This window comes from Ambystoma mexicanum, chromosome 7p, assembly GCF_040938575.1.
Source record: "Ambystoma mexicanum isolate Mex_15411 chromosome 7p, UKY_AmexF1_1, whole genome shotgun sequence".
Taxonomy (NCBI): domain Eukaryota; kingdom Metazoa; phylum Chordata; class Amphibia; order Caudata; family Ambystomatidae; genus Ambystoma; species Ambystoma mexicanum.
In genome coordinates, this window is record NC_090939.1 from 604,673,460 (window position 1) to 604,698,413 (window position 24,954).

The 24,954-nt window shown below is 45.3% G+C and overlaps 1 protein-coding gene across 1 annotated transcript in view; it reads right to left on the reverse strand.

Moving 5' to 3' along the window:
• The window catches only part of TUBGCP5 (tubulin gamma complex component 5), a 1,250,274-nt gene that overhangs the window by 724,215 nt on the left and 501,105 nt on the right, over positions 1-24,954 (reverse strand). Inside the window, exon 13 of the mRNA XM_069636613.1 lies at positions 1,211-1,479. Coding sequence (XP_069492714.1) covers positions 1,211-1,479 — 269 coding nt within the window. The remainder of the gene's footprint in view (positions 1-1,210; positions 1,480-24,954) is intronic.

The following is a 24,954-nucleotide window of genomic DNA, read 5'->3' on the forward strand; positions in this document are numbered from 1 at the left end:
ACTCGCTGTGTTGCAGCAATGTAGTTGCGTGCAGAAAAGAGGAGCCTCCGTATTGCTGCCAGATAGCCCCGCAGGCTCTGCCCACCGTGCAGCCCGAAGACGAATCCCAGCCAGCGGGCTAAGGTGGCCGCACCGCGGTACTTCTCCCCGGCTTCTGCTTCCCGCCTCCCACGCCGAACTTGGTTTCACAGATATCACGGTCAAATACAGTCGGATTTCTTCCGAAATTTCTCCAGGAGGTCCGCTTGGACTCAGGAATTAGTTGCAACCAGCGTAGGTTCTCTGGGTGGCTCCGAAACAGGATGTTAGAACTAACACAAGCTACCAGCCTCACCCTTTCTCAGCCTCCTCCATTTGCCTGGTGCCAGAGGCCAGGTTGAGGATGTGCTCCTAACAGTGGCTGCTTCATGGCCAATTGTCAGTTTTACAGCGACATGTTGGATGTCTTCAGGGTTTCGAGGACAGTGACCAACAATCTGTCGTGGTGGTCCAACAGGGACAATTTTATAGCAGCAGAACCTTTCAGCCACACTGCACCCCCCGCTGGGATTTTCCTAGAACACCTTGCGCTGGAGGATATCTATCCAGATGTGGAAAGGGGAAGCATATTTTGCAGTGCAAATGTCTCTGGTTCCATCCCCCCGCACGGGTGCCCGACCAGCATGGGGAAAAGGGCACAGGACATAGGGGTATGATGGTAGTAACTGTAAAGGGTCTTTTATTACAAACGATTGCAACGCACATTTTGAATTCCTATTTAACTAATTCCTTGCGCTGGAGGATATCTATCCAGATGAGGAATCTGTGGAAGCATATCATCCATTGAAAGAGGACTGATGGGCAGCACCAGAGTAAGCAGGGCAGATCCTTGTTCATCGACACAGATCTTTAAAATGAAAAGGGCAGCACATTTTGCAGTGCACATGACTCCGGTTCGATCCCTATGGAGGGGTGCCGAACCAGTATGGGGAAAAGAGGAAAGGACGTAGGGGTATGACGACAATAACTGTAAAAGGTCTTTTATTCCAAACCACATTGAATTCCTATTTAACAACGATCATAAAATAAATGGGGTGATAATGACAATGGTTATCAACATCATCGTAAATAACAAGGATAAATTGCACAGAAAAATGTCAGTAGCCAGTGTAAGAAAAAAATATCCAAACATAATAAAGCATTATGCAACTGAAAATAAGTCTACATTTACCTCTTGAGGCTGACTGCAGCAGGGAGCCATTTCTGCATTTCAAGTTCTTCAGCAATTGCATGGACTTTCCAGCCATTATGATCTGCTTCAGCACAGGTTTCAAGAAGGAGACCATGGTGTGTTGCCTGCTAGAGGGTGTCTGATCACTGCCTGAACTGCCACTGGCATTATCACTCATTTTATCTTCATTATCTGTCTTTTCGGAAACACTATACAATGTGTAGGTAGCATACCAAAAATCCCGATGATTAAATGGGACATCTTTATTTCTACAAAGAAAAAAGAAAACAGCTTGAAAAAGAATGGTACAATATATTTGAGATTCTCTTCATATCCTTTTTACAAATCATGTTTGCAAGCATAGATATAAGAGAAGACCATGTTACTTACCAACTGGTAACGTTCTTTCGACTGGATGATTCTCCAACATATTCCTCATCTTTGATAATCCCGTCCAGCTTCGGCTGCTTTGGAAAAAAAACTTCCCTCGGCAGAGGGCGCCGTGCGTCGATGGCGTCGAGTCCATGTCCCTTGAAGGCCTCAGTCGAGGGTGACGTCATTGGATGTATAAGTAGCACGTGCGACGCCTGTTGACCTCAGTTCTGTTTTTCCCTCCTATTCGTGTTGGCCGTAGGCAAGCAGTAGTCAGCCTTACGATAACGAAAGCTGTAACAGCATAGGAAATTCTAAAGAGGGGTAGGCTGGGAGGGCGATGAGGAATACGTTGGAGGAACATCCACTCGAAAGAACGTTAGCAGTTGGTAAGTAATTTGTTCTTCAAATGGATTGTGTCCGCCAACGTATTCCTCATCTTTGATAGACTCCCACAGCATTATGCAGAATTGAGAATTGGAGGGAGTAGAATTTGAAATGGTCTGCATTTTATAACGCCGAATACAGCACCGCCTTACCGAAAGCCACATCTCGAGAGTGGGAAGCATCTAGACAGTAATATTTTGTGAATGTGTGCAACAATGACTATGTTGCAGCATCACAAATAGATTTAATTGGTACACCCCTTTGAAGGGCTGCCTAAGAGGCTATACCTCTGGTAGAATGAACTCTCAAGCCCTCTGCCGGTTTCCTTGCCTGTCAATTTGTAACATTCTGAGATGCCAAGTATAATCCACCTTGATAAAGTCTGTTTCGAAACAGCTTGTCCCAATTTCTTTCCGGTGTATCCAATAAAGAGTTGGTCATCCACTCTAAGTTTGGAGAACCTAGAAATGTAGAAACTTAAAGCTCTTCTAGGGTCCAATCTTTGGAGCCTTTCTTCCTTTTTACTGGGATGCGGCGGGGGTAAAACGCCGGCAGAACAATCTTTTGATTTAGATGAAAATCAGATACAACCTTACGTAGGAAGGATGGTTTTACCATCAAAACAACCCTGTCTTTGTGGAATACAGTATAGGGTGGCCTGGAAGAAAGTTCCGGCAACTTGCTCACTCTAAGTGCAAATGTCAATGCAACCAACAATATGGTTTTGAAGGTCAATAATCTCGATGGACATGTGTGCAAGGGTTCAAATGGGACACACATTAAAAACTTTAGAGCCAGGTTAAGGTCCCAAATTGGAACCTGAAAATAAGAAAGTGGGAACACGTTGGTGAGCCCTTTAGAAATTGAATAACCAAGGGAATTTTAAAGTAGGAGCATTCTTCCAAAGAGCGCTTGAAAATAGAAAGCGCTGCTAGGTAACCTTTAATGGTCCCAACATTAAGACCTTTGTGTGCTAATGATAGGAGAAAAGATAACACCTCCGGAGTTGAACATAGAAAAGGGTCAACATTCTTCTCCTTGCACCAGTCGCAGAACTTGTTTCAACGGCACAGAGATTTTGTTGCTGGCCTTCTTGCCAAAAGCAACACCTCCATCACGTGATCCGGGAGGTCCCAATCCTTGTACCTCAACCTTTCAGAAACCAAACGTGAAGGTTGAGAGTGTTGATCTCTGGATGGAGAACCTGACGCTCCCTCTGTGAGAGAAGATTCTCTCTTTGTGGAAGATGTATCGAGGACAGATGGACATATCCAGAAGGTCTGGGTACCATGTTCTCCTGGCCCAATCCGGGGCAATTAAGATCATGCTGTTTCCGAATAGTCTAAACCTCCTGATTACTTGAGGAACGATGGGGATCGGTGGAAACTTGTATAGCAGTGGGAATTCCCAAGCCACCACGAACGTGTCTCCTAGAGCTCGTCTCGGAGTAAATTCCCTTGAGCAGTACCTTTTGCACTTTCGGTTTATTGCAGTGGCAAACAGGTTCACCCCAAAGGGTGAAGATCTCTTGAAGGACTTCGTGAGCTATTTCCCACTTGTGGGATACTGTGCTCTGCCTGCTCAGAACGTCCGCCGTCATGTTCTCCTCCCCGGCTAGGTGAACAGTCGATAAGGAGATTCCTTCTCAAATTGCCCAGAACCAGAGCTGCATTGCCTCTCTGCACAATGGTAGTGACCCAACACCACCTCTCTTGTTGACATAATGCATGGCCACTGTTGTCTGTCATTATAAGGACATTCTTTCCCCTGACCAAGGGCAGGAAGGCCTTCAGCGCTAGTCTGATTGTCCTCAGCTCCAAAAGGTTGATATGTAGTTTGGACTCCGATGGAGACCAACGACCGCTGACTGCCAGATCGTTGTCATGTGCTCCCCATCCCGTGAGTGAGGCGTCCGTCACTACTGTAATCTCTGGCCATGGCTGTCAAAAATGTTCTTTTCCAGAATATTGTCTTCGCAGGATCACCACAGAAGATCCTGTGCGACCTTGCTTGGAACCTGAAGTAGGTCCATCATCTTTCCTGAGTACTGGGACCATTGAGTTCTTAGAGCCCATTGAAGGGATCTCATTCTCACGTGGGCTTCTGGCACCAGAAAAATGCCGGATGCCATGAGGTCGAGCAACCGCAAGAAATCGAAGGCCGGAAGATTCTGGGCAGTTTGAAATTTGGTAACCATCTGAAGAATGTCTTGAACCCTCGTCTTGGGTGGTGAGCTCTTTCCCAAGGATGTGTCTAATACAGCTCTGATATACTGGAGCTGTTGGGAAGGTGTGATATGTGACTTCTAGAAATTGAGGGAGAAGCCCAGTCTGTGAAGGGAGTGGCAGGTGACTGAGATGATCCAGGGCTTGTTCGGGAGAACGCACCCTGATCAGCCATTCGTCCAGGTAGGGGTAGATGTAAATCCTCCCTCTCCTGAGATGCGCTGCCACCAGCACCATCAGTTTGGTGAAGACCCTCGGGCGGAGGTGAACCCAAAAGGCAGGACTCAAAATTTATAGCACGAGCCGCCAATGGCGAACCTCAGGTATTTTCTGTGCTTGAGATGGACTGGCACATCAAAGTGGTTTTGGGGTGGTTGCTTCAGCAGCTGATGGCAAAGAAGCTGCAGCTGGAGCTGGCTTTGCACTTTTACCTCGTTCACCACAAGGGTTTTTCCCTTTGGTCTCTGACCGGCCATTCCTCTCGCCTTTCCAAATGAGGAGTAGTAACGATAGGATCGTCCCCTCCATGTCTGTCCTGAAGAACGGAAAGGCTGAGGTTGACTAACAGCGGCCCCTAAAGATTTGGCAGCCGCCTTTGAGGTCTGCCACCTCTCAAGACACTCGTCAACCTTGTTGCCATACAGGTGAGACCCGTCAAAGGGCATGTTAAGGAGACGAGATGCCATGTCCAGTGCAAAACCCGACTTCCGTAACCACACAAATCTGTGCATCACCGTGCTCGTAGCCATGGACATGCTAACGCTGTCCGCAGTGTCCAATCCAGATTGAAGAAATTCACGCCGGGCTCCTTTGCCATCTTTATCGATAGCTAGCAAACACTCCCTTTGCTTCCCCTCCTGGGATGTGCTCCGCCGCCATTGCTATGCACTCCCACAGTGTGTACGAAATTGTGGATAAGGCACATGTGGAGTTGGCTGACTTCAAGGCCATACTCCCAAATGAAAATACCTTCCGCGCCCATCCGTCCACACACTTGTTGTCCCTGTCCGGAGGGATGGTAGGGTACGCCGCTTTATTAGATGTAGCTGTGGCTACCTGGACCAGACTCTCCGGAGTGGGGTGCTTGTACAGATAGCCGGGTCGCTACAGGCAGGGCAGTATTTTCTCATGAAGGATTTATCCACCGCAGGGATAGAATCCGGGGACTCCCAATTTTTGGCCACCCTATTTTGTAAGGCCACATAAAAGGGTAAGATTGGGTCTGTAGGTGGACCTTGGTCCAGAATGTCTGTAAGACCATCTTGGAAGAACTGAACTGGTGGTCTAGCACAGCCTAGATATTCTACTACTTTTGACATGAGGTGCCAATACAAAGTCAGCGTGTTGCCCTGGCTCTGGCTTACCGAAGTCTGTTTCAGGCGATGTGTCAACACCACTGGCATTATGCAGTGTGTCCACAAGGTCTTTCATCTTACTCTCCTCCGAAATTAGATATTCTGGAACATTTGGAGTTCCAAATTCAAGGCCAAAGGGGACCTCCTCTTCTTCCGATCTTTCTTCCCTCTCATAAATTGAAGAAAGGGATTTAAAATACTCCTTTCTTGGCAAAGGGGTAAACATTTTTTCAGTAACCACCAAAGATGTAGACTGTTTCAAAGGAGGCTTTAATTTGGCACCCTTATCAGTTTTAGTATGTTCAGAAGTCTGTGCTGGAACCACCGGAATCATCGGCTTCGATTTTGGTGTCGACGTCGAGCACAGCGTTGATTGCGTCAATAGCAATGGCGACGATAGCGTAGAGGATTTTTAACGCCTCCTTCGAAGATTTGGCCTTGGTCGAGGATCTCAAGCATTTGCCATGACTCGGGCGCCTTTTTCTTCCCCATCAGAGACCTCGATGGTTCTCGATGGGCCTTCCTTCGACCACCCGGGCTCGAGGGCGCGCGAGTGTAGGAACGGGAATGCTCTTGGCCGGCTTCTGAAGAAGGCGCATACTGAGGCTTGCCCTTTTCGAATATAATGTTAAAAAAATCAGGGGCGAGGCGTGCACTCCAAATCCTGGCCACTATATTACCTGAACAAGTATCCAAAAATCATTAAAGGGTTGAATCCCAAAGTGTCCAAAATATTCACAGGGTTAAATCCCAATAAAGTTCACAGGGTTAATTCCCTTCTTGCACTGTTGTACTCCTCCAAGCGCTTTCGTATCTGCAATACTCATCAGGGAGGCTGAGTGGCCATTCAATTCAGGTTAAACCAATAAAAATGCAGTTGCAGTCTCTAGGAATTATGGTCAATCTAGTGAACCCATTTAAACAATTCAGGTGACCAGTGAAAGACTCCCCTCCAAAACACACATCATACCCTTGGCAGTGAAAGGGGGGAAAACCAGGATTATGGCTCTCCAGTGTAGGGAACTAGAGTGCGCGCCTCATCTCCATTTTTTACAGTGTTTCAAGTGTCCCGGGCTCAAGAGGCAGCAGCACCAGGGTCATCATGCCTTACTATGGAGAGCCATAAACATGGTTTCCCCCCCACCCCCTATCAAGGGTAAGATTTGTGCTTTGGAGGAGAGTTGGTTCCTAGTCACCTGCATTGAAAAAATTGTGCGACTACATGTACCAGAATCCTTAGAGACTTTAATGAGAATTAACCAGACACACCTGAAAAGGAAAAGGAAAACAGCCTCCCTGATGATTGATAGAGTCAAGAAAACGTTTGGAGGAGAAGACTGACTGTTGCTTTAGCAGGTAAATCTGACTGGGAACCAGAATGCACGCCTCATCTCCATTTTTATACCTTTTCGAATATATCTAGCATTTTCAAACGAAATTCCTCCGACTCTGCAGATGAATGTTTGGTGGGGCACTTACATTTTCTGGGGGATTAGTCCGACGATGATGAAGAGGATGGCGACTGATGGTGCAGTCTCTTCGATCGTTTGGTCGAGGATGAGGAGTGGCGAGAGCCACTATGGGATCTCAATCTCTTTTTGCCAACCTTGCGTCGAGGAAAACAATCTCCAGACTCGACGATTGAGGAACGATCGGTTTTACTTTCACCGCCTATCTGCAACCCCCCCTTCTGTTCTCGCAGGGCCTTTCCTGTCATTGCCTGGCACTTCGAGCAGGAATCTGTGTCATGGTCTTCCCCCTAACACCACAGGCAAAAGCGATGCAGATCCGTAATGGAAATTTTTTCGAATCGCATTTTTTGAAACCCGAGTGAGGTGTAGTCTGGGTCGACGACGAAGACATGTCGTCATAGGATTTTTTCTTCTTCTCAAGAAACTGCATAGTAAACAAATACCAGCGAGGCGTGCCGAGTCTCTGAAGAAAACACGTTTGCGGAAAAATGGAACTGAGGCCAACAAGCACCGCGCGTGCTACTTCTACATCCGATGACATCAATGGCCTTCGAGGGACATTGATGCCATCAACGCACGGCGCCCTGTGCCGAGGGAACATTTTTTCCCGGAGCAGCCGAAGCTGGACGTGATTATCAAAGATGAGGAATATGTTGGAGGACACAATCCAGTCGAAATACTTTTCTGAAAATGGGCTTCTCCAGCTTTAATTTATTTAGTAGATGGATATGCTTAGATTAGAATATTGCTCATCATGCTTGGTCTGCTCAGTAATTTTACATCCACTTTTTACATCCAATTTAAGAGCCGTTCCAGTCTTGCCTTTAGTGAGTGGGTTACTTTCTCTTGTCAACAGTGACTGGATGCTTCAGAGTATGTTAGGACACATTTTCCTTTTCTGGGGCTTCCCCATCTACTTCAATGGGAATGGCAGAATACCTGCAAATATTTGGTGGCCCTGACCTGATTTCTGTGGGCATAAGGGCTTTTTTTAATCTTCTCCCTGGCTTATTTTGTTTTGGGGGCACTGGTCAGTCTTTAAGGCTATCAGTGCAGTGGAAAAGGTCAGGTGGATTTTCAGAATCAAACCTGTGGCAAAGTTGTTGAGGCCAGGCTAGGCTAGTGAACAGAGAAAAGACACTACAGTTTAGCCAAACTATCACAGTAGGTGATTGCGCTGTAAGGTCTAGACTCAGGCGAACTTTGGGATGGAGCATTGGTTCAATGAGATGCACACAGAGCACGTCAATAATTCAAGTTAGACACTATAAAAATACAATACAATATTTTTAGGTCTGACACATTCCTTGCAATGGACATAATAGGGAAGTAATATCACCAAATCCACACTTTGCCGATATATACAATAACCATGGGGTGCTCTTGCCAAAGAGCACAAACACATTACTTTTAAAGCAGTTACGTAAAGTTCAGATAAGTTAAGTTTATGCAGTAAAGTAAGTAGAAGTGAAGAAAAACTATTAAGTATTGTAGTACCGGTTAGAAACAGATAAGTACTGAGGAACCAGTTAAAACATGATTACACTGCTTTATAAAAAGTCTTCTCACTAATGAGGATGGGTCTAGTGCCCTAAGAGTCACAACTCACAAAGTGTGGCCTTTGTAGGGAGTAAGGAGTCTTTAAAAGTAGCAGTACATGTTGTGGCAAAGCTAGCTAGTGGATGCAAGTGTTCCAGGAATGTAAGAATAAAGCTCAACTAAGTTCTTTAGGTGTCCTCTTCCAATACCACCAATGTAGGGAAAGCCCTGTGGGACCCTTGGTCAGAATTCCACCGATCACGACTAGGCAAGGGAGCAGTAGGTTAAGGACTTCGCACCTGTTAAACCCTATGAAAGGAGGGGATAGATGCAGGTATGTAAACCCACCCCTTTACCCTTATTACTTTATAATCTACCCCTGAGGTTTGTGAATGCGCTGGGCCCAATTTTTTGGAGCTGGTCTAGTGGTTGCGGTAGCAGAGATCACTTTGGTGTCAGGATTGGGCCTGGTTAAATCAGATGTTCTGCACCCTGGGAGACATTTCCTGTGAATGGACATATGGATGACCAGGACGAGATGAATACTGCCACGATTCTGAGGTCCCCACGAGACCTCTGTAGCGATAAAGACGGTATTCAACAACGATAATTGTGCTCAGGCGGTGGAAGGTGACCTTTGCGGCACAGACAAAAAAGCTGGTCTTCATTCTTGTTAGCAGCCACTGCAGGGGGATGCTTTTTGTCTCAAAAGTTAAGTCTCTGTGGGCCGCAAGCTCGAACTTGGTACAGGGACTGGTGAAGCGAATAGGCCCAATAGAGAGCTAGTCAATCCACACAGTGATCCCGTGACACTTCCCAAGGCTACCAAGGGCAGGATCCTCGAGCAAGGGTCAGGACCGGTTGTTCATTTAGCAACACGCTCCTGTTCAACTGGGTCTTGGCATCAACAAAGACCTGAAGAATTACTATAAGAGTCCTGAGTTCTAAATTCGAGCTGGGGTCACCCCACCAATGGCAAAGATCTGCACCATTGAAACAGGCAGGGGCTGTCCAACCATGGACAGCTTCCTGCCTTTACATCTGCTCAGCAACAGACACACTTTTGTTAAGATGTGGACTAAGACCAGACAGTCTAGGCCCCATATCGGGCCAAATAACACTGCTTTGCCCAGGAAAGGGCTTTTCTTATATGGAGTTTCCAGAACTGTGAGGGCAGAAAGAAGACCAAGTGATAAACTGGCCAAAGAACAGGAGAAAAACTTGCAGCACAGCCATTATGCAGTAAAATGTAAAAGTGCATGCGAGAAAAATAAAAACCACGGCAGAAACATATCCGCTGTTATCAGCCAGTCTCGGACACATCATGCAAATAACAAAAATGTTACTTTAAATAATAAAGGATACATAGTATCCCTGCAGCACCTTACTGTAAGGCTATGTGTGCAGCTTAAACACAAAAAGGAATTTTGTAGTGGGTAAAGAGTTACCCCTGCACTGATAGGCAAAGCGACTGATCAGTGCCCCCAAAACAGATAAACTAAGCAAGGTAAGTGAAGCAAAAAGGCTTAATGTACCTTCAAAAGTCAGGTCAGGATACAAGCAATAGCAAAAGGTTGGGGGTTCCATAAAGGTGTATGGAGGGGAGGTAGCAAACCTTCCCTTACACAACAGAACCCTATCCCCTGTTTCAGTCTATTGTAGCACTACTACCTCTTTGATGACAGTGGTGCAGGGAAACCTCATTTTCCCATTCTTTTTGTACTATGGGTATTTTGCCCATTGCAAGTGAAGCCCACGTAGGCTGTTGGCAGTGGTACCTTTATTTTTTACCTTTTTGGGTGCACTCCTGTCCAACTCTTTATTTTTTGACTGCATGGCAGTATTATTTACAATACAAAGTGGATGGACCCTGGTGGCAGCTATATGAGGGAAGATCACATTGGGGGAGATAACCTCTGGGGAGATGATATGACTTCATCGGAAGACACATGTATTCCCCATTTACTCTTGCGGATAACTCTCCCATACCTGATACCCTCACGGCATATTGTTACAAGTCTCCTCATCCACCTATGAAGGGTATTGAAAACCTTTTCCCAAGACCCATAGGCCAACCTTCAAACTTTGATCTGCCTTGTGAAACCTATGAAAACACCTTCTCAGATTCCATATACAAATCATTCAAGATTGACTTGCCATTGACAACCATTAAGAATACTTATCCAGGTTTTTCATGCAAATTATCAGGAAGGGACTACCATTCCCACAACTACCAAAATACTGCGACGAGGAAAAGAAACAGAGTAATGCAGAGCAAAGAAGGTCACAAGCACAAGGAGCACTCTAGTTGTTGGGTGCAGGCACCAATGGCTGAGAAATTTAAAGAGCAGAAGCAGAGAGTGGAGGTATGCTTTTGGCAGCAGACAGATGCTCCTCTTGGTGCAGACAGACTGAAGGGCTGGACCAGTGCGGTGGAGATGACCGGCTCGAAAGCCAAGGAGAAGGAAGATGCCAGGAGCCGACGATATACTCCTGGGCGTTTGCAGGTGTTGAAAAGCAGCATTTAACATACCGCAGCCTGGAACAAAGCAGACAAGCCCATCAGAAACTGCGAGAGACAGGAAAGCGAGAGAAGGTGGTTGTGGGAAGGAAAGCACCGAAACACTGTCACCACTGGCCGTGAGAGAATCCAGGAACACCAACAAGAACCGGCGAGTTCACAAAGGAAGACCGGGGTGCATCAGCGGCCTTGCCGAATGCAAGTAATCGTGAATGAAGGAGCTGAAAGACAATTTTTTGTGGACAAGGGAAACAAACTGCAAGTGAAAAACATTCAGGTTTGTCAGTGTACACAGTACAAATATATGAGAAAACCTGGACAAGATAATATATCAAGAAGATAAATTATCAAAGAAGGAAAACATGCAAATCTGAAGTGTACGAGTACATGAAGTCCCGGCAGAGGGAGTATACCAGGCAGTTTACAAGTGTATTATTCCAAGAAGTCCTGGTACGAGAGGACAGCAGACAACTACAAGTGTGCGATTATAAGACGCCCTGGCAGGAGAAAATACCAGCCAGTTACAAGTGTGAGATCACAGGAAGCCCTGGCAGGAGCAAATACCAGGCAGTGGCAAGTGTGTGTGAAGAAAGTCCGGGTGTAAAGTGTACCAAGCAAGGACAAGCTGAACAGTGCACAGAAAGTACAGAAATTAAAGAAGTCCTGAGAAGGCTATATCAGGACTAGAAAAAGGATTGTATTAACCAACCGGGAAGGAGGAAAACCTGGTAGGAAAGTATACCAGGTATCCTGACAAGACAAAACTAGAACACCAGACAGTTTTGTGCATCAGTGTGGTTGCTGGACAAAAAAGGCATAAGGAGCTGCTCCTTGTGAAAAACTCAGAAAGCAAAGAAGAATCTAGGGGAAGGGAACCACCCCCTGGAGCAAGGATCCTTATCATTGAAGACCTTTTATGTTGGAGTTATTTATTCTTTTATTGAACACTTTTCTAAAAACGTTCAAGGCCAAAGACATTACCCTTTTCCAGTATTGCACGAAAATAGAGTTAAAAAAACCCTGAATGGTTGAAATGATCGGATTTCAGCTGTACCAAAATTACATACAGCTGAAAATTCCAAACCTTTCTACCATTCGGTTTTCATTATAGCGAGCAAGGGAAGCAGGGGTGGCAGGGTGTGTCCCCACATCCAAAACAAAGTTTTTTAAAAAAAGGAAAGGACCCTGCAGCGGTTCTCATCCACGGAAGTGAAGGGAACTGGCGCTGCAGGGACTCAGCGGCACACAGCGAAGAATCCCTCCAAAAGGTAAATAAGGGGGTTGGGGTGCGGATTAAACAAAGGTAATTTAGGTGTGGGGTTATTATTTAGAATACGGACATTTAGAATTCGACATTTTTTTTATTTGAAATGTTCGTATTCTAAATAATAACATACATCCCCCTTTCCATTTCCACCTATGAATTTAGTTTATTAGAGTGTGAGGGTCAGAATAGAACACAGGACGGTTTTGTTTTGGACATTCTAACACTGACAGATTCTTCGTTTTTGTTTCAGGAAGGGAAACACCTTTTAGAATAGGGTTAGAGAGGCGTTTTCCAAAACCCACTTTCATTTTAATAAAAGTCTTTGCCCAAAACCGTAAACATGTGTCTGTGTTTCATTCCTAGCTGCTCACAGCTCCATTGTCATTATGGCTGACTTCCTCCTGGGCAGGAGCAGATATGGCCATATATGGGCATCCTCTTTGCAGGCCCACATAAGGAGCCCAGGAAGTAGCCTCTTTGTGTGCTTGAAACCGGTTCAGGCTTGGTATGGGATTACTATCCTCCACATCCATATTTGGAGAAATGTGGAACCCCCAAGGAGGCGAGCAGAACTAGATTGCAGAAAGACTTCAATTAAATTTGGGACAGAAAAGGTAGCTAATTTAGCTGGTGCACTGTTGGCGCAATATGCTTAGTTCTCCTTAACCCCGCCAGGAGACGGACTGCCGAATTTTGTACTATTTGCAAAAGATTGATAAAAATATTAGGGCACCTAAAATAGAGTTGGAGTAGTCCAGCCAAGATGTGATGCTAGCTGTGATCGCCTATACTGAACACTACTGTCCATAGGGGTGTCATTTCACCAAATGCCAGGGGTAGCGGAAGTGACACCACATTATCCTTGAAGTGATGTCATTTGACCCCACCCAGAAGTGACATCATGGGAACCGGTGTAACACGACCTTTCACCCCTTAACAAAACTGGAAGTGGCATCACATAGCATTGTTCCTAAGTACACTAAAAAATATATGGTTACGATATCACAATGAAGTGTGCCTGAAATTAACCTTTAATGAGTCTAGCATTTATTGCATGGAATTCCAGAACGACAAATTATTTGTTATTGCAATACTTTCTTATTTAGGGTCACTGCTGAAAGTGTTACACTTGTGGAACCCCCTGTTTTTTTTAAGAGGCCTGAACAAGAAAGCCCGCCACTCCAGAAACAAAAAGCCACATGGTGCTGGCAACAGCCCAAGAGCTTACATTAAAAAACAAACAACTTTTTTGCAAAAAAGTTTTTAGGTGTAGCAAGAGCGACCACATGGGTAGCAAGGGAAACCTCAAGGGTCGCTATTGCGACCCCTGGCAACGCCCAAATGACGTCCCTGTACTGTCATTGGTAAACAAATGAAAGATATTATGGAGAAGTCTAAAGTAAGAAACAGTTGCACAGTACTGCATTAACCTGAGGAACCAACAAAAGATTCTTATCAAATATTATTGCGCGAGGTCATGGGTGTCCCTCAGTTGGCAGTCAATGTTCGGGCAGTGGTTCAGGAGTCTGAATGTAGGAGGTGCCCCGATAGAATTTTGGATGTTAGGAGAGGATATGGGGTCACACTTTAGTGGACCGCTGGAGTCAACTATCAGGAGACTTGGCGGCAACAGAGGGATGGCGGAAGACCGCTGCTAGAACCATCATTGACAAAGCCATTAACCACAAGACAAAGTACTCAACAAAGGTGACCTCCATAGTGCTTCCTTCCTTTGAACAAGTGGGCCTAACTAGTTCAGAGTCCTGCTTCACAAAGGTTATTGTCCTTAAGCTTTGACGACACTTCAGCCTGTAGTTGGCATTCATCTTCCCAAGTAGGGACTTCTTCTGTTGCTTGGATCGCATGCATCTGGGGTGTTATGGGGGGTCCTGCTTATAAACCAGCCACTGAGGGCTTGTGCGAAACATACACAGCTGGACCCAGAAGACAGTATTTTTGATCTTATTTTAACAAGGTTAAATATCCAACACAAATTCAAAGAGCAACTGAAAGATCAATCAAAGCAAATGTTTCTCCTTCCGGGACACCAAGTCCATTTGTCCCCCATGCTGGGTCAATCATTGTAAGCTAACTACATGCTGACTTTCATGCGTCTCGTACCGATGGCAGTTTAGCAATGTGTCGCTTCTAGGGATCAAGTCCGAGATCGCTTATTACATTTCTCCTCTACTTCCCATTGTAATGCCTCCAATAACACTAATTGGTGTTGAAGCCTGGATTTTCCACTACCACTTTAGAATCCATGTTCCCTCTCCACCTTCAGGACTGTACCCCTGCACCTCATTTCCATTCACTTCTCTGAAACGATTGTACCTTCTTTTAACTTCATCCAAACTTACACCACCTCCTCTGATGTTACCACTTCTTACAGTCCATTAACACCTCCTCCTATAGCTACCGCCTCCAACAGGTATTTACCACCTACTCCAATCTTTTACCATCTCCTACAATGTCACATTGCCTTATCTTGGTACCCCTGCTCATCTAAAACACCTTCAATACTCCTCAGGCCTATAGGCCTTATACCATACTCCAAACGTCAGCCACAACATGCTGCAACTAAGTACACTCAGCAAATAGGACTGGTTGCATTTATACTCTGTTCTCTCCTCCCCCCGTGTTGGGTCTTTCAGACACCTGTGAACGTTAACCGAGTAAAGGCTGTGACTGTAAGGCTCTTGAGTGCATCAGAGGCTAATTGAGATTCAGGAAGTTGGACGAAGCATTTATCTGGCCTGTCTGCCATTTGGGTTCTAAGATTTGCTACCATGGCCCTCTCTGAGGCTGTCTGCACTGGGATGATGGATGCGATGGTTCCAGAGTGAAAGTTACAGACTAATAACTGCTGGGAACTGCTGGGTACGCTTTCAAATGTTCATATTCATCGGTAATATTTTGTGAGCGGGGACGTGACACTTTGCTTGCCCAGCACATGATTTTGTTGCTAGGGAATAGTCTTGTTGTAACAATGCTTCCCACATTTTGCTTCATTTGAAGTCATGGGCTTAAAACAATTATGCATAGGACAGCAGTGCACATTTCAGGTACTGCAGATCTCCAAACATAACGCCTTTGATGTGCCGAGTGAGCCATCAACAGTATCATGGTTTGTGCTAACTTCGTCAATTACATAGGACGGGTTCCCCTTAAATGGATGCTCTCTGTTCAGTAGGGGCGGTTTTGACAAAGATTAGGTCAAGCACTAAGCACTTATCACTGGTCTTCCCCAATAGCCTTTGGGGGTAGGACGGGACGCCTGAGAGTGGCATATGATACAGCAATGTGATTGTTGTCTTTCCTATGTCAGGGACTAGAGTAAGGTGATATGGGGATCCTCCCCATGCTGCCCCAGGTCCAACATCCACTGGCTCAGGGTAGCACCCAGAGCCAGGCAGGGAACCTTACAGGTCCCTCTGGAGCTACAGCCAAGTGCAGGCTGTTGGTGATCCATTTATAAAAGATTGCTGACAAAGGCTTTGAGCAGTGTTACTAATGTTGTATGTGGGTATTTGTATTTATTTATTTATAAAGGGCATACGTCTAAGCACAGAACAGGAATGAATGGTACAATAGCATGAACATGATGGATGATAAAGTGAAAAAAGCATTAAGAAGGAGAAGAAAGTTTTGAGCTTGGCACCCAAAATGGGCAAAGAAGAGGAAGAACAAATCGAAAGAGGCAGAGTTCCAGTACTTAGGATGTGGGGCACAGGGAGGCTTTGACACATCTAGGAGAAATATTGAGAACAGAGAGAAAAGGGGGTAAAAACATAAAATATGAGAGATAAGGCAGGGACAGAGTGAGCAGAGTGTTTGTAACTCTGCAACGTTGCTTTTTTATAACAACTGCATTTCAAACCGAGGATTCCTGATTGGTTTTGTAGAGGTGAACTTTACTGCGGGGGAGTCTTTCCTCGTTGCTGCCTCTACCTGGAGTCTTTCCACGTCACTTGTTTCTGGAGGTCTGTCCAGCATACCACTCTTAAGACTCACTCCACGCAGAGTGAGCAGAGTGTTTGGTGCCTGGGACTTGCGGCGAGCCGGGACATTGTCCGGATTACACCATCAGCATCGAGCTATCAATTTGTGGTGAGGATCTCCTCTTCTCCCTTCACCAGAATTAGATTAATTGTTTTATTGCTAAATTTAAGTCACTACACTAAAATAAAGGATTCACCGTCTATGATTATAGCAGGGGTGAGCCTCACTACACAATCTATGGGGACTAGAAGCAACACCATAGCTCTTTCCAAATTGATTTTTGATGCCAGTCTAGTGGAGCAATTTGAACACAACTCCTCTACTTCACGGATTAGCGAAGTAGCCAAGACTGAAACAGTATCAACATTCTTACGCAAAGTGATGAGGATAAGGAGCCTAATTGTCAGATTCCTTCAGTAAACAGCGACTGCATGACCAACAATTTGGGGGCCTGTGATGATCTGATATCCGAGGGGGCGAAAACATCAAACGCTACTCCCAACAACGCTCCAAAATCTTGCCCTCGGAAAACAGTGCAATTAGGCAAGAACAAAGGGGTTTTGTATTCAAGATCACAAACTAAAATCACAGACTTCAACTTCTCCTTCCAACATCACCATGGAAAATGACCTAATTCAGCTGGGCTTCAATAGCCAACTAATGGCTGAATTATCAGCCTCTGTCCCCTGCATTGGCTCAAAACTACTGGAGGCTGTCACCTCTTCACTATGCCACAGTCTGGGTCCTGAGCAGGAGGGAGAACCACTTCCTGCTGTTATCATCACGAACACTCTGGAGCTGACAGGGAGCATGGTTGGAGGACTCTCTTCCACAGATATTACGGTGCCTAACCAAGTGCACACTGGGGTCGGTAATACTGGCACAGGATTAGCCTTTCCCTTGTCAACTACTGACTGCACTGAGGCACAGCACCCACATACTGTGGCTGTCACTGTGGACAGATTGGATTTGTCTATCCGCTCAGGAGCCTCTTCGGGAACTAATGGTGACACTAGTGACTTAACTGTAGGTGATGGACTATCAGATTCGCCAAATCTGTCAAACATTTTGCAGCAGAGTACCCATAGCGTCCAGAGTGATGATTTAGCAACCATGTTTGGAGTTTCGGAGACCTCTTTGTCATTAGTGTTTTCACAGATTTGTGATATTTTAAAACACCTGAAACAGCAGGACCTATAACATTTTGACTTATTGCAGTCTACATTGAAAGGCACTTGGGCCACCTACAGAAGGACATGGCAATCACTGCTACAACTGTTTCACCAATCTCCTCTGTTGACAAGCCTGCTATCTCCTCGTCTTCAATCAACATTGAGAGAATGGTACGGCCACAGCGGAAGAAGCGAAAAGTCATTTGTCAAGCTAAGAAGTATGCGGAGATGGTCTACCCCACCAAGAAATTTGTGACCATTGTCAATCCGGTCAAGAGTGAGAACACTTAGATTCTGTTGTCATTTTGAAGGAAGCAGATCCATGTAAAGGCATGAACACAAAGTGAGTTTTTGGATCTCAGCCCTCGGCTGCACTCAAGCACACGATTGAAACTAAACAAGCTGGGACGGAAGTGGATACGAGAAAAGCAACCCTTTGTCCCAACTCAAAAGATCCTACTATCTTTGTTGGAAAGCAAAAATAAAAAGGATTGACAGGGACCAAAAACCAAGAACAACTGCGTTGTGCAGACATTGCTGCTTATCGGATGCTGGTATAGCCACGGACAACATGAACTCGACCTCGAAACCGTCCTCCAGTACTCGGCTTCATAACAAACATCCCACTGTGGGGATACAAGGTGATGGTTCTTCAAACAAACCGAAGGATTCACTGCCTGAACACACAAAACAGCGGGAATCAATCCCTGTATATTATCTGAGCCAGCTGTTCCACCTGCTATCTGTCATCTCTGAGCCTTCACTGGGGACTAAAGTACGCGACAAAGAAATGGTCTCATCCTGTGCCCTGCCCGCTTCTGTTCTCCCTGCCAAGTTAGGGAAGGGCAATCAAGGAGGTTCTTCAGAGTAAGTCAACATATCTCCAAATATTGAAAGGGTCCTACAAGTCAAAAGTCTATTTTGCAAAGTTTATCTGAATCGCTCACATGTCTTGGAACTGTTCCATTGAATCATTCAACTTTTCACTATCAACACCAACAACATAAGAGCAGACTTTCAATGCGAAGAGGAAAAATATGCTACTTCTTTGGTCTATTTATCTACTGAGGAGCTGACCGGGTATGTAGCTACTTATTCAGAGTTCTTCATCAACATAGGATATGACTGCAGTGTGGTATCTTGTGGAAGACTCCCCTGCCTTTTTAACATGAGCAGCGTATCACGGGGCGGAAAAACAAATCTAAAGTCTCCTTTGAAGGAGAGAGAGCTGCCCGTTCCTCTTTCTGTACCATCGCCCATAGTAGTTGCGCCAACCACTGCCCAGAGTGATGGGAGCGGTACTTCCTCACATCATCCAGCTGCACTTCAGCAGTTAACAGCAAAATGGTTGCACGGACTCCTTGGAGCACCATTGCCATGCATCAAAACTGCGTCTCACAGCTACAAAATGATGGCTGCACCATCTTGCCAAGCACCTATTGGACAGGATAGAACAGGGGGGCAACACTGAGAAAGCCTGCCAGTGTGTTGCTTAGATGCACCAAGAAGAAAATTGACAAGCAGCACTGCTTTGCTGCTTTATCCACATTCCCCTTGAAAAAGGCATTTGGATTTATAATGATGGCGCCCTGATGCCATTTCCATCTGTTCAACATCACACTCCTTTCATCAATGAGGCCCTGCCATGCCCACCCATAACCAGCTTCTGCTCCAGCAAAATACAACAGTATCCCAGTATGACAGGCTGTGTCAGCCAAATCTGAGAGATCAAAAGAAGCTTCCTTTCAGTCGCATGGGAAAACGCTTGATGTTTGAGTTACAAAATGTCAACTATCCATGCTGGAAAAGAGACTGGCTCTCTGGGCCTACGTCAATTTCATTGGACCCGTTCCTTAAACAGGTTGTTGTATAAGTGAAACTGACCATGGCTGCAAAACTATGTGGGGAATTCAGAGGGAAAACCTTTTGAAATGGTCAGCCCAGCAGACTTCACCATGTGTTAAAATGCGCTTTTGCAAATAAGGAAAAATGCCCGTTTTAAAAGTGTAATGTTGAAAGAAGGCCCGGTTTTGGCCTAGCAATGTAAAGGGTTTTTTGCTGGGAAACAAATATGGGATGTTTTATTCAACAGGCTTGAATTTGATTAAAAACAAAATAAAATAAGAAATAAAGACATGGGCTGCCTTCTGAAAACTTGCCAAACAGGTTTCTGCCATGGGTCAAGGGACATTTGGCTGACCAAAGGAGTGGCCTAACCCCCGAAAGAAGGAGCCATGAGTGCCAATTGCTACCTTGGGAAACTTTGAATGGGCCAGAAGGCCACATATCACAGGCTCATCAGACTTTTGACTGGGCTGAGGCATTTTACAATAGGAATTCTGGGACACGGACATGTGAAAAAGGAAATCATACGTCCCTGCGACTTGAGCTTCAAAGCCAATTCAAGAGCAGCCTTGGAACTATGCCCTTACATGGTGAACGATGCTGACCATTTTGGCTCTAAATACTATTAATACACCTTTAAGACTTATCTTTGCAATAGGACTTCGCAGGAATGTAAAAAGTTAAGTTTAAATGTAATTTTGTGGGTTTTAATTTAAGACGTGGTAGCCTTCACTGCCATATTGGGAACAGAAACAGCAGAGAATTGGACAGTTTGAGGAAAGTGTACATAATGCCGCAGTGAAATTCAATACTTACATGCCTTATGATAATCTATACCCATGTATAAAGTTATAGAATTTTAGGTCAAATATTTATCACAGAAAATCGCAAAACCTATTAGACGGGCGAAACAAAGTCCTACGACTGTGAAAATTGGACTGTCAGGCTCTGCGTGAAATATGTAATCTGTCTATGTAATTGGTTAAGATGCCACAACTGTAAAAATGTGCCATTTATGTCAAAACTGGGTTTTGGCAAAATTAACTGTGGGAGGTTCTGGATATAGTAAACCCACATCATAAAGCTGATATCATGTCTCTAAAAGTCCAACCAGCTGACAGGAAGGCGGTAGCAATTGCCCCTGACCAATCCAGTTGTTTAAAGGCGTGCCCAGCTAAGCCTGCCCCACCATATAATCCTATGATGTCACCATGGCTTATAAATAAGGGTGGCTGACAGAACTCTAGACACACGCTCTCCTGCATTTCCAGCGCCTGCATATCCTGACATTCCAGATCCACCTTTGTATGATTCCAGACTCTACTGCAAGGCCAAACCATAGCTGATCCTATCCAGCAAGGCATTGATCCAGAAATCCCACTAAAAACCCCATATCAAAATCCCACTAACTTCAGGGAGAAAGTGTTACGCTCACCTGACTCCCACGGAGGCGCAGGCCTGGTTTGGAGTGCTGTTGCCTCTTCTATGGTGAAGCGCAGGACTCGGAAGATGGACAGGACCGGACCCTCAAATCTGGCTTGTCTGGCTCGCAGAATTATCCTTCTGTGTGTGAAAAGGGAGTATTAACAATCTGCGGGATAATCTGTAAGCCTCCCACTCCCTTCTCACCCTCCACAAAACCCTTCTGCGATTCCCCGTGAAGTCTCACCTTAGGGTCTGAAAGGACAGCTCTCCATCCTGCTTCTGATGCAGGGGCGCGTTGTAATCCAGTTACTTCACTGGATCTTGGATTGTAGAGAGTTCAAGTTTGCTTGACCTTCCCGGTAAAATACTGTGAGAATTCTGTTTTTAAGTATGAGCCAGAAATAATAATTGTCCGTTGTCTCTATTTCAGGTGCAGAACAAAGATTCCGAGATGAGCAATGGAACCGACGAAGGAAACTCAGGCGAGTTGCTTGATGAGGTTCCTTTAGTGTCCTTGAATTAATGCACTAATCCTTGTGTCTTTTTTCCCCATAGGGGCCGGGGTTCGGAAATGCCGGAGATATGGCACCGACCCGAAGTGAGAGGTGCAGTTCCAGTAGATATCAGGTAAGTCTTTAATGAGCGTTCAGGTAATGTCTTAGCATTCGCTCACTAACGCTGATGTCTCTTTTTTCCCCTTAGGGGCCGGGGTCCGGAAATGCCAGGATGCGGCACCGACCCGAAATGAAGTGGGAATGACCCAACAGATAAGTCTTATGATGGAAAATTAAGGTTTTCTTATTCTCTTCCCTAGCTCACCTTTATTCTTGTCTTTCTCCCTAGGCGCTGAAATGTGGCTGCGGATCCAGATGGTCGCTGATGAACATGGAGGCGCCCATTAAAGGTGAGTGGAATGCGGCGCTGCAGCTATCGATGCAATGTGCTTTTAAAATGAATGTCTTCCTTTTCAGGATCGTCGGCGAAATGTCTCCGGGATGCGGATTTAGCAGGTAAGGACTCTTCTTTCTTCTATTCTCTTCTCTTCTCCCTTTGCAGGTGTTCCAGGATGCTGGCGGGTGTGGCAGAAGTCAGGATGCAGGAGCAGACACGGTGAGCGTCCAGCTGCTAGATGCAGAACAACGCAAAGCGTGAGTTGCTGCTTGGGCGTGGCTTAAATAGCCTTCAAAGTAGTTCCAGGTATGTATCCTTCCTCTCAGCTATGTATTCTTCCTCCGGCCACACCCGTGTGGTTAAGTAGTCCCCAAAGATAAAGTAGTCCCATTCAGGCCTCTAGATGGCCTGGATGTTGCATGGTCTGCATCAGGTAAGTTTACACCAAGCACCTTTCTACACAAAGTCATCTTTTATGAGCCTGGCGCCTATGGCGCCAGGACTGTTGTCCAATATGAGAATGGCGCCAAAGGCGCCAGGACTGAGTCCAAAGGGCCCCTATTTGGGCTGCTGAGACTGTCATGCTGCAATGGATGGGTTACGCCGATGACTTTGTCTTGCTTGACCTCACTCCAGGAGGTCTGCAAACCACTCTTGACAATATTGTCATCTACTCATCGGCAAATTCACTAAAGTTGAACATTTCCAAAACCAAGATTATGGTTTTCGACCATTCACGCAAAAGAGGGGTGCATTTCAGCTGGAATCTGCTTGGAGCACCCATAGAAGTGAACACACAGTATTAATATCTTGGCATAACTCTCAATTCAAAGCTTACAAGCATTTCTCATCTGCACACCCTTGAGTTACGTACGGCTCAAACGATGGGCTGTATTTTGTCATTTGCCGAAAAGGGTGGAGGGCTCTCGTGGGATTATTGGCTAAATTATACACTGCCAAAATTCTTCCAATGCTGACCTATGCATCAGAAACCTGGGTAACAGGCTCCCTGCATACAATCAGCAGACTTGAAACATCTATTTTGAAAAGATTATTCAGACTGCCTAGCAATGCCTCATCAGAAGCACTGTATTTGGAGCTTGACATATTTTCAATTAGAGAGCGCATCATGCTCAACTGCTCTATGACCTACTGGAGGATGGTTCATGCCGCGAGTGACACTTTGATGGGGATTGTTTGAAGTCTTTAACACCAAGATTGACCACATGCAATCGAGCACCCTTGGAGTAATAAAAAAAAAGAACTGATAAATTTGGTTGGGGAGATCCCTGAGTGATCCGTTTACAACAAATCTTATCACTCATATAAACAAGCTGAGGGCAACATTGCAGTCTGTAATTCAGAAGCAGTTAATTGTCAATCTTGCTGCTAAATCCAATTCTGAGGAATTTATCTCCTATGTTATCCACAGATCACTTACTCCCTCTGAAGTTGTATAGGCAACCACCATGTGTGGGATTACATGCGCCTGAAATTCAACGCAGACAAAACCCTTGAGGTGATCGGAAGATGGGCCAAGATCCCTAGGCATCTCTGTTTTTGTCACCTTTGTGGGGAGTTCACACTTGAAACGGATCGACATCTGCTCTGTGGGTGCGCAGCAACTGCTGATTTGCACGCAGCATCCATACGAGCCATTGGCCTTGATTCCTCCACCTCGGAAGAACTCCTCTGGGAAACCTTTATGAAAGGTTGCAGCGATGGCTGCATAATTTACTTGACCCTCTTGTGGAGAACGATTATGGAGATTGTCCAACTCTTAACTGAGTGAACATGTACTTTTTTTTGCCAACGTGCGTTATTCCAATTTTTTGTTTTCTCTGTGTATGATAGAAAGATGTACTTTCTTTTTTTTCGTCTAGTATGTATAAAAGGTATACAATTAACTATAAATACTGAAGAAGAAAAATAAAAGTGGGGACAGGCCATAAAGACACTTGAAAACGATGTAGAGAAAATTCAAAAGAAGACCAGCTTCAAACGAAAGCCAAAAGAGAGAAAAGAGCTGAGGAAATAAGAGGGCGAGAAGGGAGAGAGGGAGAGAGTGGCGTGAAGAGATGATAAATTGAATGGAGATGTGAGAGCCCGTAAGCAAAAAGACTAAGGAGTAAGGATGAATGTTGATATGGACTTTCAGAATAATCCTTGGGGTGGCGCCTGAGAGGCCAACCTATTATGGTGAACAGGAAAAGACACTGATATCTAGCCAAACTCAGTCAAGTTAGAGTAGCAGAGCAGTAAGGCTTACACACAGAATGGGTGTGGGAGTAGCCCAGGGCAACAATGAGACACACACAAGCACTGCAATAATTCCAGTTAGACAAAAGAGTACAAAACATATACAATTATTAATTAGGCCTTTAAGATATACTATAAGAAAATAAAAACCTTGGATAATTATTGTTGCCAAACTAGTATCATACACAGTATTATACAATTGCAGCAGAGTTAGAAGCAACACTTTAAATAACCGAGTAGTAAAGTAAGCGAGAAACAGTCTATTTCAGTGCCAGTAAGAACAAGTACGTAATTGAGGTAGAACACTTACAGGAGAGCCTAAGAGAAGGTCCCTAACACTTAGTAAGTCCACCCCGACAGGAAATAAGTCCTACCCAAAGGTCAACAGATCAACAAAATGCACTGGTCAGATGGGTTTACTAATGGATTGCGACAATAGCTACCCTGAAGAAAACAGTCTGCAGTTAAGTGTTTCAAAAGGTAAGTCAAGTTCAGAAAGGTTTCTCTCCCAGATCCACCACTCTAGAGAAGGATCAGGCGGATCATTAACCAGACCGCCACTTATCTTAGTTAGGCAAGCAGAAAGAGGGGAAGGACTTTATGTGCATGCAACCCTATAGTAAGAGGCAGACAGAAATAGGAAGTATAATGTACCCCCCTTACCCTGATTTCTCAGGGACCACTCCAGGGGTTCCTGAATTCGCTGTACCCACTTCTGCGATGGTTCAAGTCGAGGGCCGTCCAGGAGACACGGGTGCAGTGGTCAATTTCAGCATTGGGACTACTTAGCACGTGGTTCAGGCTCCCGGTGATAGGGTTCTAAAGACTGAACAGCTGGACACCCTTGGCATGAAGAGATGCAGACCTTCACAGGACAGGCGACTTCAAGAGCCCTCCCGGACACGTAGAACACATGATTCAGTGGGAGCCACCACGATTAGGTGGCGACATGCGATCTTTGTAAGACAACATAGGAGCAGGCCCTGCACAGCTTTTCTTTGGTGTAGGAAGT